The following is a 15,371-nucleotide window of genomic DNA, read 5'->3' on the forward strand; positions in this document are numbered from 1 at the left end:
GCTACCAGATTTACCTCTTCATTGTAAAAACTGAATTTGAACATTTGAAATCTTAATTTGGGTGCTTGTTTTATTTATTTATTTTGTAAACAAAGGCTTGCCATAGGAATTTGGAGTAACTCAGTGGGTCAGGCAGCATCTCTGGAGAAAAGGAATAAGTGAGGTTTCGGGTTGAGAGCCCTTCCCGAAATGTCACATACTTCTTTTCTCCAGAGATGCTGCTTGATGCGCTGAGTTACTCCAGTTTTTTGTGTCTATCTTTGGTTTAAACCAACATCTGCAGCTCCTTCCTACACTTACAATAGGAGGTCTGCTTGGATATGTGAAAATCGGACTCGAATTCAACCCAACCCTGTGTACTCTAGAATTCTTTCCCGTGCCCTGTTTAAAGCAAGGTGTGATGTTGAGCTGATTGCCCTGCACTGGTACCGAGCTGGTTGGCACGCCTTGACCCAAGGTGAAGAATACATGGTCAATGCGCTAGGGTTGGGAGGCCTCAATCTATCCCTGCACCTATTTTCTATGTTTCTTGGCCAGATGGCAAGAGGACTACCCGCTGCATGATCCTGAAAAACTTGGAGGCAAAGTCAGTGGATATATTTAAGGCAGAGATAGATAGATTCTTGATTAGTACGGGTGTCAGATGTTATGGGGAGAAGACAGGAGAATGGGGTTAGCAGGGAGAGATCGATCAGCCATGATTGAATGGTGGAGTAGACTTGATGGGCCAAATGGCCGAATTCTACTCCTATCTCTTATGAACTCTGGTGGTGATAGGTGGGGCCCTTCTTCATATGAAGAAAGACTGGATAGACTCGGCTTGTACTCGCTAGAATTTAGAAGATTGAGGGGGGATCTTATAGAAACGTACAAAATTCTTAAGGGGTTGGACAGGCTAGATGCAGGAAGATTGTTCCCGATGTTGGGGAAGTACAGAACAAGGGGTCACAGTTTAAGGATAAGGGGGAATTCCTTTAGGACCGAGATGAGGAAAACATTTTTCACACCGAGATTGTCTGCCACAGAAGGTAGTTGAGGCCAGTTCGTTGGCTATATTTAAGAGGAAGTTAGATGTGGCCCTTGTGGCAAAAGGAATCAGGGGGTATGGAGAGAAGGCAGGTACAGGATACTGAGTCGAATGATCAGCCATGATCATATTGAATGGCGGTGCAGGCTCGAAGGGCCGAATGGCCTATTCCTGCACCTATTTTCTATGTTTCAGAGTTGAGTCTGAAGAAGAGTCCTGCCCTGAAACGTCACCTATCCATTTTCTCCAGGCATGCTGCCTGACCTGCTGAGTTGCTCCAGCGCTTTGTCTATTTTCGTAAACCAGTACCTGCAGTTCCTTGTTCCTGCATTATCGACTCTTTTTTGTTTTGCAGATGGGATACACACACTCACTTGTGCAATAATGCTGCTCAACACCGACCTTCACGGGCATGTAAGTACCGAAGCAAGTCTGGTAATTATACATCTCCTGCCAACATGTCTGGAAGAGCTTTGGAGACAATGAACTCTCATCATCATCGTAATGTGGCGGGCAATTTATGCACAACAAGCTTCCACAGAAATGCAATTGTGACAGAACGTTGCTAGTTTTAAAATCATTGAAGGATAGATATGGAGCAAAACAGGGAGCAAACTGTTGACCTACCAAAGGTATCACAGAGTAACCTCTCTTCCCAATGGTGACACTGCGCCGACTATTATTGGTATTATTGCAAGTAAGAATTTCATTGTCCTATCGGGGACACATGACAATAAAACACTCTTGGTTGGTGCAATTCTCCTGCAGTGCAGCAGGTGGTATCAGGCTGCATGCTCATGCTGAAGGTCCCGATTCGGAAGTGAGGGAACTGCTCCAAGCCGATAGAGCAAATGTTTTAATCTACATAAAATGAAAGGGTGATTATTCCGGATAAAGGGAGATGGTCGCAGGGTTTTTAGTGGGTTTTTGAAGGGTTGTTTTTGCTGTCAGATTTCTGAGTGGGTATCAGAGCGAGATTTGTTCTTCTGATGTCGTTAAAGCACATTCTTTCTCTCCAACTACAATTTAGTCAGAGGCTGATGAATCTGTAGAATTATTTGCCATAGAAGGCTGTGGAGGCCGTCAGTGGATATTTTTAAGGCAGAGATAGATTGATTCTTCATTAGTACAGGTGTCAGAGGTTATGGGGAGAAGGTAGGAATGTACTGTACTCATTTACTGTTGTGTTGTGTCTTTTTTTTTTTACATTTTTTCCCCTAATATGTAAATACTGATTCTGTTCTATTCTGTTCTGGTTTTTTTTTTGCACAATCCGCAGGCATTGCCACTTTCATTTCACTGCACGTCTTGTATGTGTATGTGACAAATAAAGTTGACTTGATTGGCCAAATGGCCTAATTCTTACGGACTGATGAAAGGCCTGTTTCCATGCTGTATCTCTCAACAAAACTAATGCTCATGTTTTGAAAGTTACCTTTTGCTTAAATCATGTGTTGAGGATAAAATTTGCCACCGACTTCAATTATCCTGCAAAGTGTTTAAGTGATCATGGAAAATGATGCTCAAGGATTTTCAGTCTAGACCAAGACTCAGCAGTGACCGCTGCCTCCTTGCATTATTCAGAGCCATGGACTCCAGACAGCATGAACCTCATGAAACTGGAAAGATGCATCCATACTCCACAAAATTCTCCCAATGCATTGGAGAGCAAACTGGAGTCATAGAGCAATTCACCATGGAAAAAGCCTTCTGTTTCAACTACCCCAGGCCATCCAAGATACCTTATCTAATGTCCTTACCCATTCCAAAGTCCCAAGCTATTGAAGCAACAATTAAAAATGATTGGCAACATTGACAGGTTACATTATTTACATGCCCCCAGTGACAAACGCCAACTTTGCCGAGATATGTTGTAGGAAGGAATTGCCAATAGGACAGAGGAAACAATTTGAGGTTGTTTACAAGTCCTTGAACACGATTGATTTGGGGAATCCCGGGCTCTTGATCATTCAAAATGGAGAAGCAGCAATGGAGACAGTATTGGGAACTTTTAGTTGATACATTGAGACTGGACACAATCCAGCGTAAATAGCAGAAAGAACACACCCTGCCCACCTACTCCATCAGGCATCTGCCCCATTGATGGAAATGGTCTGAGGTGCTGTCATCTCTCACCTCAGACTCTATTAAAGCAAAGGGGAAGTAAGTCATTCTCCATCCTGACAGACTGCCTAATTCCTTTTTCACCACTCCATAAGCCTACTCCTGTGCCTATTTTCTAGGTTTTTATGTTTCTACCCCATCTGTGCATCGTCTCCCCACACTAGATGGTTCAATCATTCTTTATTATCACGGACCAATGTACAATGAAATTCTTTGTTTTCCCTACAGTTCAAATTATTACTGTATATCAGCACAAGGCCAGATTGGGTACAACGTATAGAAATAGCCCAGTGAGACCCTATACAAGAGTCGCCAGGTTTTGGTACCATTTTCAAAATCTCTATTTGGCACCATTTTCAAATGAAGATAGTCTTCTACAAAGCTCAGTAGATATGGTGTGGTGCTTTGTAAATGAACCTTTTTTTCTTTACTGATTGCAGAATATTGGCAAAAGGATGTCTTGTTCCGACTTCATTACAAACCTAGAAGGACTGAATGATGGTAAAGACTTCCCTAAAGATTTGCTCAAGGTAAAATGATTAATTGAAATGATCACAGCATCAGGAGGAGACCATTTACCTCCTGAGTTCTCATCTCCCATTCAGTCAGAGTGGGCCGACCTGTCCTACTTCATTTATGCCTGATCGGTGGAATGAATTTCAGAGACAGAGTACAAGAAAATGAAGCAACTATGCAGCGTGGATACACAAGAGTCTGTTGATGTTAAGATCTGGAACAAAAAGCAAGCTGCTGCAGGAATTCATCAGGTCAGGCAGTATCTGTTGAGGCAAATGGATGGTCAATATCTTGGATGCTGCATCAGGTCAGTCCAGAAACCACCAACTACCCCAGATGCTGCCTGACTCGCTGAGTTCCTTCAGCAGTTTGTTTTTTTGCAACTATGTAAAGCCATTAATGGGCCTGTCCCACTTAGGCGATTTTTTGGGCGACTACACGCGACTGTCACAATTTTTTCAACAAGTTGACCATTTTTCGCCGACAGTGGTGACAATTGTTACTGTCGTAGGTTGTCGCCAGGTGTCGTAAATGAATTCCATTAAATCTAGTCCCTGTCAGTCGCCTAAATATTATGCCCCTGTCCCACTTAGGAAACCTGAACGGAAACCTCTGGAGACTTTGCGCCCCACCCAAGGTTTCCGTGCGGTTCCCGGAGGTTACAGGTGGTTGCCGGAGGTTGCAGGTAGTGGAAGCAGGTAGGGAGACTGACAAAAACCTCCGGGAACCTCACGGAAACCTTGGGTGGGGCGCAAAGTCTCCAGAGGTTTCCGTTCAGCTTTCCTAAGTGGGACAGGGGCATAAAAAGAGTTGCCTAAGTGGGACAGGCCCTTAACACTCTTGGCTAATGATAATTTTATATTAATCTTGACACCATAACTTTCAACAAAAATCTATCAACCTTAGATTTAAAATGAATAAATGACCTGGCTTAGCCTGGTGTTTGTGAAAGAGTTCTACTGCCTTTGCCAAGATAGACGATCACATTTTTCCTTCATTGAAATCCAATTGCCGCAGCTTTGTCTGGTTCATTATATTCACTATCTCTTTGTAATTTTATGCTGTCATCCACATTGTTTACAATGCCACTTTTCTTTGTATTAGTGGCAAATAGACATGTGTTTTGCTAGTCTCCGATTTTTATTGTGACTTCTGTGTGGATTGAGTGCAGCAGGTTTTATTTTAATCATATCGTGTTTGCTTCTTCTAAATATAGAATTCTGATTAGTTGTCAACAGTAACAAAGATCAGGACAGTGAAGTAACTCGAGTTTATTGAGCAGATTTGCTGCAGCTGTGGTCATGTTTTTTTTCCTTCTGAACATGCTGTTGGATAGTTCTTGTGTGATAACTGGTATTTCATTAATGAACCAAGCATGGACACACATTAACTTCGTGCTCAAATGGACCAGCTATGATTGCATCACTGGCACTAGATGCTGCCTGCTGCTTCAACATTGCTGTGGCTGTGGGTGGTCTAGTTTCCACCCACGTTCTAAAGATGGGTTTCTGATACGTTAATAAGCTTCCTGCTCCTCGACATCCTGGCCTATTTGTGAATCCATTGCATATCTGAATTTGGGTCCAAATAACGTCATAGAATCATGGAGATACAACACATAAACAGTTCCTAAGACCCACTGAGTCTGCACTCATTTATCACCCAAGTCCTATCCTCAACCTGTTTTATTTTCCCCACATTCCCATCAACTGCCAACTACATTCATAAACTTGGGACAATTTCGTAAGTGATAGGCCATTCCGGCCCATCAAGTCTACAACGCCATTCAATCATGGGTGAGCTATCTCTCCCTCCTAACCCCATTCTCTTGCCTTCTCTCCATAACCCCTGGCACCCCGTCTAATCTGCCTACTGATTTACAATGGCCAATTGAACCACAAAAGCTGCACATTTTTTTAGCATGTAGGGGGAAGCCAAAGCACCAGGAGGAGATGTTTATGGTCTAAAGAAAATTGTGCCATCACCACTTACAGCAACGTAGGTCAGGAATTAACCTGTGTCTGTCAAATCGTGAGGCAGCAACTCAACTATACACGTTATTGTGAAGCTTCTGGTTGTCAAGAACGTGCTTTTCTCGAATAAGTGAAACACCTTTTGATATTGTTCTCCCACAGAGAATATATTAAATTAACGGCTTACGAGATGCTGATGTAGCAAAGTTTTCTTCAGGCAAGATTATTATCCTTAAATATGAAAGCCACTACTAATTCCAGCAAGGAATGAAAGAGAGAATTAGTTAAAGGAGTGGAACTAATCGATGCATGTGGAGGAACACGAGAAACAAAGACAACTGTCTTGCAACATAACATGCACAGTGGATAGTTGGAATTATGTCAGGCGAACACAAATTGATTTTACAGTCTATTTAGTCACATTTCCTAAAATAAACTAGCAATAAATGAATAATTGCTCTTGGAGGTCAGAATATGTTCATACTGTAAGACATAAAATATACAGAGGGGAGAGATGAGCATGTGACTGTAGGTAAGATTTCCTTGCATCCATAGACTGCTAAAGACAGTGCAGCAGGTAGAGCTGCTGCTTCCCAGCTCCAGGGACTAGGGTCTGATCCTGACCTTGGGTGCTGTCGGTGTGGAATTTTCAGGTTCTCCCTGTGACTCATGGATTTAATTGTGGATTTACAAATTGTGGACCCAAGCTCGGGATTCTCACACGTCTCGGAGATGTGCGTTTTGATGAGTTGTAAATCTTCCTCACTCAGGTGGGTGGCAGGATCTGATTCGGTGGCTGAGAGTTGTGGAGGGTTCCATATTCTCATTCTCCCAAAGTGTTCTAAAGCCTATGAAATAAGCTTTGAAGGACTCTGGATAAATTATTTGCACTTTAACACATTATTACATTTTATTTAAAATATTTTTATTTATTAGAAGCAAGTGTACAAAAATATAACCAACGGCATATGAAATAATGTTTTTAAGAAGGAACTGCAGATGCTGGAAAATCGAAGTTACACAAAAAAGCTGGAGAAACTCAGCGGGTGCAGCAGCATCTATGGAGCGAAGGAAATAGGCAACGTTTCGGGCCAAGACCCTTGTAACAGCTTCAATTTTGACTTTTAGCTATAGTTAGAAGAAAGGAAAGGGGAAAAAGCAAAAGAGAGAAAAAGTGAAATGTGCAAAGATAGAACTCCTAGACTACCAAAGTAGTGTCGCCAGAGAGTGAGGAAATAAAAGAAAGAAGTAAGGAATCGAAAAATAAAAAGAGAAAGAAAGAAAAAAGATGGTGATATACCTGCCTCGCTTCCCTCCACACCCATCACCCAACCCGTAATTAGACTTAACTCCAAAATTGTGTTGTACCAAACTATCCTTGTAATAAATCAATGAATGGTGTCCATGCCTTCGAAAAATGATCTGTTTTTTCTGCATTATTACATTATATTGTGAAGAAGGGTCCTGATCTGAAATGCCACCTGTCCATTTGCTCCAGAGATTCTTCCTGACCCACTGAGTTACTGCCACACTTTGTGTGTTTTGTTTTGTAAACCAATATCAGCAGTTCCTTTGGTGTACACTACATTCAGCTCTCTGCTTATTTTCTCTTTTGCTGTAGTTGTCGTACTTGTGTTTGGTATCATTGTGTCTGGATATCACATTAAATCAAAGCTTTGGTACACATGACCAGAGTAAAACAGCACCAATACCAATAGATGGAGCTTTGCTCTCGCTCCAGACAGATCTCTGGCAATGTAGGCTCACCAGCTCAACGCAGCAACAGCATCATCAGAGCTCTGATGCACAAGTCTTTGGAGAAGGACTGATTCTCCCCAATCTTCCAGCTCTGGCTTGCACATCACCCACTGAGCCTGGCTGACACCACTTGCTACCTGTCCTCAGTAATTTTATCCTTCCTCCCTGTGGATTTGTGCTGGAGCTCCTCCAAGGAAGGTTACGTCCATGAGTTGTGGTGCCTAAATACAGAAATCTTAACCAGGTGCCGCAGTCTTAGAACCAGGGGCCACACTTGGAATAAATGGGAAGCCATTTAAGACTGAGGTGAGAAAAAACATTTTCACCCAGAAAGTTGTGAATTTGTGGAATTCCCTGCCACAGAGGGCAGTGGAGGCCAAGTGACTGGATGGATTTAAGAGAGAGTTAGATAGAGCTCTAGGGGCTAGTGGAATCAAGGTATATGGGGAGAAGGCAGGCACGGGTTATTGATTAGGGACGATCAGCCATGATCACAATGAATGGCGGTGCTCGCTTGAAGGGCCGAATGGCCTCCTCCTGCACCTATTTTCTTTGTTTCTAAAGCAGATTGAGTTGAAACAGAGGTACAAGGAATTGTGGATGCTGGAATCTTGAGCAAAACACAGCGCTGAGGAACACAATAGGTTGGGACCCAATGTTTTGGGTCAGGGCCCTTCTTCAGACTGATGTTGAAGCAGAGTTTTACATGACCATAAAGTACCTTTTATTCCCTTTGAAACATTTTAAATAAAACTGGCAGATACTGGAAGTCTGAAGTGAAAGCAGAAAATTCTTAGCGGGTGGTGGAGACTCTATTAAAGGCAAATCAGAATTAACATTTCATGTTGAAGTCCATTTGTCGGACTCTGTCCCCTTTCTAAGTCTCTGTCAAAGAGTCTTCAAACTCAAAACCATAACAATAAATGTGTAGGATATAAAAGCAGATGCTGGTTTAAATTGAAGATAGACACAAAGTGCTGGAGTAACTCAACGGGACAGGCAGCATCTCTGGAGAGAGGGAATGGGTCGAGATCTTGGAGTCTGTAGAAGGATCTCGACCCGAAACATCACTCATTTCTTCTCTCCAGAGATGCTGCCTGTCTCGCTGAGTTACTCCAGCATTTTGTCTCTAACAAAGCAGTAAATGCACTTCACAGAAGCTGCCTGTTCCGCTGAGCGTGGCTCGTGTTTTCCGTGTTTATATCGAACTCTGTTGTTTGAGATAAAGGCTACCATCTTATTAGCATTTAAATTGTTTCTCCAACTTGTATTCATGCCTCTAGAGGTCGTTTAACTGAGCTCAAAGAAAAGCTGTCGTTTTTGCTTAGCTGCTGTTCAACTTGCAGATGATGTAATGTGGCTGTTGTGTGTTTTATAGATCAGGAGCCAGAATTCTGAACATTTGATGAAAAGATGCATTCAAATCTCACAATGGAGACTGCAGAATTTAAATTCAATAATTGAATGAGTGGGGAATTAAAGTTAATTTCAGTAATTACATCGACCTGATGGGTGACAAGAGTCCAGAGGACCAATGTCCAGATTCAGTCAGACAAAAGGTTTTGACATGAAATGTCGCCTATCCATTTCCTCCACAGATGCTGCCTGACCCATTGAGTAAATCCAGCATTTTGTGTTCTCCTCATTGCAAATATGTTTCTTTGGTAATCTACTGCAAGTGAAACAGCTGGACAAAATTGTTAGAGGAGGACCCAGAATAAAACATAGATGCAGAATGGTGTTCTATAGACAGCAGGCTGTACCTTAGCACAATTCCATGGCTGCAGCTCAGACTCCTGAATTTACCGAGGCCTCTCAGGAAACTTGCAGATTATATTCCGTGATAGCCATCTGGCAGCTTTCGTCGGATGTAATGAGCTTGCATTTCACACCTGAATTCACGGAGCCAGTTCCGACGCAGTGCTTACCAGATGGCAACAGGAAACTTGATTACTTTCTGATACACTAAACCCTGATTCAACTCGGCTAACCAGTGGATCTGCGCATCTGCGGTGCATGCTATTATGCACGGCTTATAACAACGCATTCTTGAGGTTTGAGGATAAGCCTCTATCCGAATCTGAACAAAACAAAATAGCCTGCTCATACTCCAACAGGTACATTCCTTTAAGAAAATCCAATCCTGCACTTCAAAAAATGGAGCAAATATTTCCCCAGATGCCAATGAACAGGAGATTTTAAATTACCAAAATAATTAAGCTTACATTTTAAAGCCCTTACTTTTAATTTGTTGCTCTGTCGCTTATTCTCAGAATCCTAGCAAAGTGCACGCTTGGGACAACAGCAGGAATTACATTTATAATTCAGCCTTTCTTTCCAATATTCTGCGATGGTTCGCTGTCCCAGTTCATCATGGTGAAATGTTGTTTCCATGACTGCACTTCCAATGGTCCTGAAGTGGGCTGGCACCGTGGGACTGGTTAAGATTTCTTTGTAAGCTTAGAGAGCTGGGTGGCCAAGATAGACATACTGTCAGGTAGATGAGCATTTTGACCGGCTGTAGGTCAGATAAAACGTAGGGCTTGACCCTGGCATTAAAAAGATACAAGGTCAATTATTCCAACAAACCCACTCTCTTCAATGCCAAACTTGGATCCTTGATCATGGGCTGCCTAAATTGCACTTGATTAAACTTTGGAGAAGAGAAAATTGGATAGGAAAAGATTAAGAGGATATGGGGTAAATATGGGCAAGTGGAGATGGGGCATCTTGGTTGGCGATGGGCCAAAGGGCCTGTTTCCATGCTGTATGACTAAGATTCTGGCTTTTCCTTACTAAATAGTCAATTATATTATCCAGAGTGGCTTGTTGCTTCTGCTCCCTGTTACAACAGTAACATTACTTACTTTGAGAATAGGTTGTGGGCTCATGTTGACATATCTGTAAAAACGTTCTGCATTGTCAGAGATACTGTCCTTTGATGGAGCCAATCAACCACGATCTCCCAAATGGAGACACAAGAAACTGCAGATGCTGGAATCTTGAGCAAAACACAAAGTGCTGGATAAACTCAGTAGGTCAGGCAGCATGTGTGCAATGAATGTTTCAGGTTGGGAGAAGGGTCCATCCACAGATGCTGCCTAACCTGCTGCGTTCCTTCAGCTCTTTGTATTTTGCTCGTGATCCTGAAAATGTCAATAATTCCAAGGAATTGTATGAAGATCGGACAAGTGGCCAAATTCATTATTTTACAGATAATGGTGTTTCCCAGAAACATCAGCTGGGTCCATGCATTACTTCAGCGGCATATTCAAGACTTTTGTATCCTAAGATATTTTATTACATTCTTAGAGCTGTACTAGAGGTTGTAATGTGTGAATAACAATGTACTGTAGAGATTTGCAAAGTGCTGACTATTGTGTGCAGGTGAAAGATGATCTAAAATACATGGTGTCCATACTGGAACAAGGTGTTCTTGCTCCGGTGTACAGTATTCATTGTTTGCTATATTATGTAATGGAATCTACAGTGCATGGTTGACCATGGTGAGAGTATTTTAAGGGATTGTTTCCATTTTATGCTAGACAAAAATGTTGTTATAGTGTTCATGGTTTCATACACAATCTGGCTAAGAGTACAGAAAATATGATTTAAAATGTGATAGCCCAAAAATTCTTGAATTACTCCAGCATTTAGCGTCTATTTTAGACCAGCATCTGCAGTTCATTTTTATTGCAGACTGTACTTGATTCATTTTACACCAAGTGGTCAGTTGTATTATCAATGCACGGCACATGTTTTTATTGAATTTTTGTTTTCAGGCGTTATTGATAAGGTTAGCATTTATTGGCCATCTTGATTACTTTGAGAAGGCAGTGGAGATCCACCTCCTGGAACCTTTGCAGTTCTTCTCTGATACAGAGCCCCCCACTGTGCTTTTGGGCAGTGAGTTCCAGTGCTTGTCTTTATCAGTGATGAAGGAATGAAACTATATTTCCGAGTGAAGATGTTATGCAATTCTGAGGGGTGGTGCTGCTATGGCCCAACTCCCCTTGATCTGTTTTTGTCGGTAGTGGTTGAGGAAAGTGCTGTTGGAGTCATCTGGAAAAGTATCAGTTTTAACATGTTGTATGTAATACACAGAGCAGCCACAGTGTGCCAGTGTTGGGAGGGAATGACTGTTCAGGGTGCTGGATGGGGTGGCAATCAATCAGTTATGGATGTTGTTACTCTTCATAAATGTTGCACCCAACTAGACAAGAGGAGAATATTTTAACTGTTATTAACATGTGTTGGACATAGTGAATAGGCAACAAGTCAAGAGGGTGAGGAGCCATTTGCTACAGGATACCCAGCTAATGACTTGTTCTTGTTGCCACAGTATTTATTTGGCTCATTCAGATCAGTTTCTGGACAGGGAGACTCCCAGGATGTTGTTGATGATGATTCGATAATGGTAACAGCGTTGAATATCAAGGATAGGTGATTAGATTATCCCTTGTTCAAGTGATCATTGTGGTCATTTTGTGGTACAAATCATTGTTGTTGTTTATCAGCCTATGCCTGTACCTTGTCTAGTTTTATACACCAGCTTTGCATTGTTTATGATCCAGCATATACTGTGTTGGTTTATGTGCAATATACATGGTGCCAGATTGTGCTTGCTGCATGTTCCGATCTATTATATGCTATTTCCAAATGCATTGTGCATACATAGTCCGGTATGCATTGTGTTGGGGCAATGGACACTGCGCATTGTCTAATGTATTGTGCCCTTCATTTACCGGATAGCAAATGGTACAAGCAGCATTGAGGTTGTTTAATACGTACAACATGGTCTAATTTAATGTGTAGGTAATTCAGTTTACACCCTTAGTCTAAAATCCACTGTAAGATGCAAGGTACAGTATGGAATTTATCATGTGCTGTTAATGGTCCAACATGTTTAATATGTATAGCATAGACTACTGTACAATGTGCTTTGTTTAATATGCACTGTGTGATCTATTATATATTGTCCTGGTTTACTACAGAATATCCTGCATTGTTTGTTATACTATATACTGTATACTGTGTATCCACTGCATTGTGCAATGTACAGTGTATGTGGTTCAGTACTTGCTGTATAGTGCAGAATACAATGTTCTGGTTGAATAAGTCCCTATGCAGGGACAAGTTCTTGTTTTAATATGCACTTTGGAGTTAGATATACAGAAGACACTGTGTGGACCAATGTGCAACATACTATTATTTTGCACTGCATAATCAAGTAAATAGTGTGCTTAGTTTAATATGAACTGTAAAGACCAGTATATAAAGTATTGGTTCAAATGTACTGCATTGTCTTGTATATACTTTGTGAAGGTACGATATGGCCCAGAATCGAATGATACTGGATTAATATTCACTGATTGGTCTAGTGTTCTTGGATTAATATGTACAGTGGGCTGGATTAAAATGTGCTATATGAACCAGCATATGGAGTTCCTCAGTTCAATGTGCAGAGGACTTGTTTAAATCTATTTGCATAGCCCAGCATAGTGTGTACTAAGATTACTGTATACTCTGTACGCAATTTTCCGGTTCAACACACATTGTACGTATTCCTGTATCGTAAGAAACTGCAGATGCTCGTTTAATCCGAAGTTAGACACAAAATGCTGGAGTAACTCAGCAAGACAGGCAGCATGGGTGACCTTTCGGGCTGTGACCCTTCTTCAGAATTTTGTGTCTATCTTGTGCATAATCCTGTATGTAATGGGGCTGGTTTAATATATACTGTGCAGAGTTTAGTGCACAGTGAGTTTGGATTACGGTGTATTATGTATGTATATAGAGCATGTGGGTTTGAAATGCATCGTATGGTGCAGTGTACAGGAGGCAGATTGATATGCACTGTGCATAGTCTGGTATTTGGCGCTTTGTTTAATATGCATTGTGCATGGTTCAGCTTGCAGTGGGCTGGTTTAATATACGTACTGCAAATAGTAAAGCATGAAGTGGCTTGGTCCAGTATACAGTGTATTCTCTCAAGGATACTTTGATCATAGTCTACCGAAAGAACATGTTACGGACTATGAAGATAATAGAGAATTAATTGCAAGCATTAGCCAGTGTTACTTGCATCTCAGCTGTGTTTCTGACCCACACTGTTTCCCATTAAATCAGGCTTGATACAACATTCTCATCCTTGTTTTTCAATACACTTTGCACTTGCATCGCTCCTTGGTGCCTTATTCTTTTCCACCTCAATAACGTCCAAGATGGTGAATGATTCAAGTATATGGGTGCTTAGTATTTGCCTGGATTAGGAGGGTTGGAGGTCCTGCTTCTCTTCTTATCCTCAATGACTGTATAATTCAACATCTCCGACCCCAGTCTCCTGCTCATCCAGGAATATAATAACCCCAAGTAAAGGTCCTGCCTTCAACCACCTGCAGAATTCATTCCCTCTGTTTCAGAAGGAACTGCAGATGCTGGAAAATCGAAGGTAGACAAGTGCTGGAGAAACTCAGCGGGTGCAGCAGCATCTATGGAGCGAAGGAAATAGGCAACGTTTCAGGCCAAAAGCCTTCTTCAGACTCTGCCCCTTTAATATGCTCCTGCAAACATTGGCCTTTGCAACAAAGGCTTTTGGCTGGGTAAACCTTTACTTGATAACCCTCCATGAGAAATTTATAAAAAAAACTTAAAAATGGTTTTAAATAAAAGATTTTAAAAAAATGATAGGTACAAAAAGCTGGAGTAACTCAGTGGGACAGCCAGCATCTCGAGAGAGAGGGAATGGATACAATAACATGTGATAAAAGCAGAAATAGCTGGAAATATATATATTTAATTGCTAGAAATCTAAAATAAAACTGAAATTACTGGAACTACTCTGCAGGTCAGGCAGCGTCTGTGGAAAGATGAACAGTTCTGCCGAAGGGTCCCACACCATGGACCCTAATTGTTTCTCCTCCCATAGATGCTGGCCGGCCTGATGTGTTTCGAGCATTATATGGATTTACTTAATAGGGTTTAAATAAAAATGCCTTTTGATGTTGTAACTCTGGAGGTGGGGTTGTGAGAGGGAGGGGGGAGGAGCACAGGTTGCTGGAGGTGGCTTTTAAATGTAGAACACTCGGCACTTAGAGTGTGGGTGTTCGTTCCAAAGAAAACACATCACTTGTAAATCTGCCTGTAAATGTTTTTTTTCCCCCCTTAAAATTTCCAACCTACGTACGAAGGCAGATGTTTCTGTATTAAGCTCACAGCATTGGGCAGGGTGCTAATTAAGTGCTGACACTTCTTGCCTGTGGCAATGCAAACACCCTGTGCCGACTAAACAATCCCTGCCGTGTGGGAGTTAACAGCCTCCCTTGGGATGTGACTGACTCCCCTTGCCTCTCTCTGCAGAGGTAGGGAGTCAGTTGTTGGGCAAGGGGCCAACGCCGCCACTACATGCTAATCCCACACAGAGGCAACTGCCACGGGAGATAAAGGGGTGTGAATCACACCGCACCGCCTGCGATTAGAAGGCATATCCAGAGAGAGAGACACAGAGAGAGAGAGAGAGACCTCGGCTCGGTGCAGAGACTTGCAGAGATGATCGGGCTCAACAGTGTGCACACAAGCGGCAGTCTGCAGCTCCGCTCGGGAGGAGCCCGCTACAACCGCGACTACTATGGGGCTGACACCTTTCGCTACCGACCTCCGCAGCGCTCCAAGTCGCTGGGACCACAGGGAATGGCCAAGATTCATGGCAAGCAGAAGGTAAACAGTGTTTGCAGATGCTGCCTGAAAGCAGGGAGCGCTGGAGGCTTAAGAAAAAATCCGTTCTGTGTGTGTGTGTGTGTGTATATTTCTTTCTCCTGGTGGATTGCAAAGTCTGGTTTTGGGGGGAGGGGATGGAATGGGGGTACAAACGTGCCAGCCGTTTATTGCTGCCCCGCGTAAATAATTGTAAGTCTCTCGGCTGCAAATATAAAACTAAAATCAGATTTGAGTTGTCAACCGACCGACGGATTTTT

At 42.2% G+C, this 15,371-nt stretch overlaps 1 protein-coding gene across 7 annotated transcripts in view; it reads left to right on the forward strand.

Moving 5' to 3' along the window:
- LOC129712929 (PH and SEC7 domain-containing protein 1-like) overlaps positions 1–15,371 on the forward strand; it is a 132,824-nt gene that overhangs the window by 90,975 nt on the left and 26,478 nt on the right. For 6 of the 7 annotated variants that reach the window (XM_055661706.1, XM_055661707.1, XM_055661708.1 and 3 more), the window contains 2 exons: positions 1,383–1,441; positions 3,592–3,681. In XM_055661706.1, coding sequence (XP_055517681.1) covers positions 1,383–1,441; positions 3,592–3,681 — 149 coding nt within the window. Of the gene's footprint in view, positions 1–1,382; positions 1,442–3,591; positions 3,682–14,543; positions 15,115–15,371 lie in introns of those variants that run through there. The other variant, XM_055661712.1, reaches the window with a different exon arrangement.

Source organism: Leucoraja erinacea, chromosome 34, assembly GCF_028641065.1.
Source record: "Leucoraja erinacea ecotype New England chromosome 34, Leri_hhj_1, whole genome shotgun sequence".
Lineage (NCBI taxonomy): Eukaryota > Metazoa > Chordata > Chondrichthyes > Rajiformes > Rajidae > Leucoraja > Leucoraja erinaceus.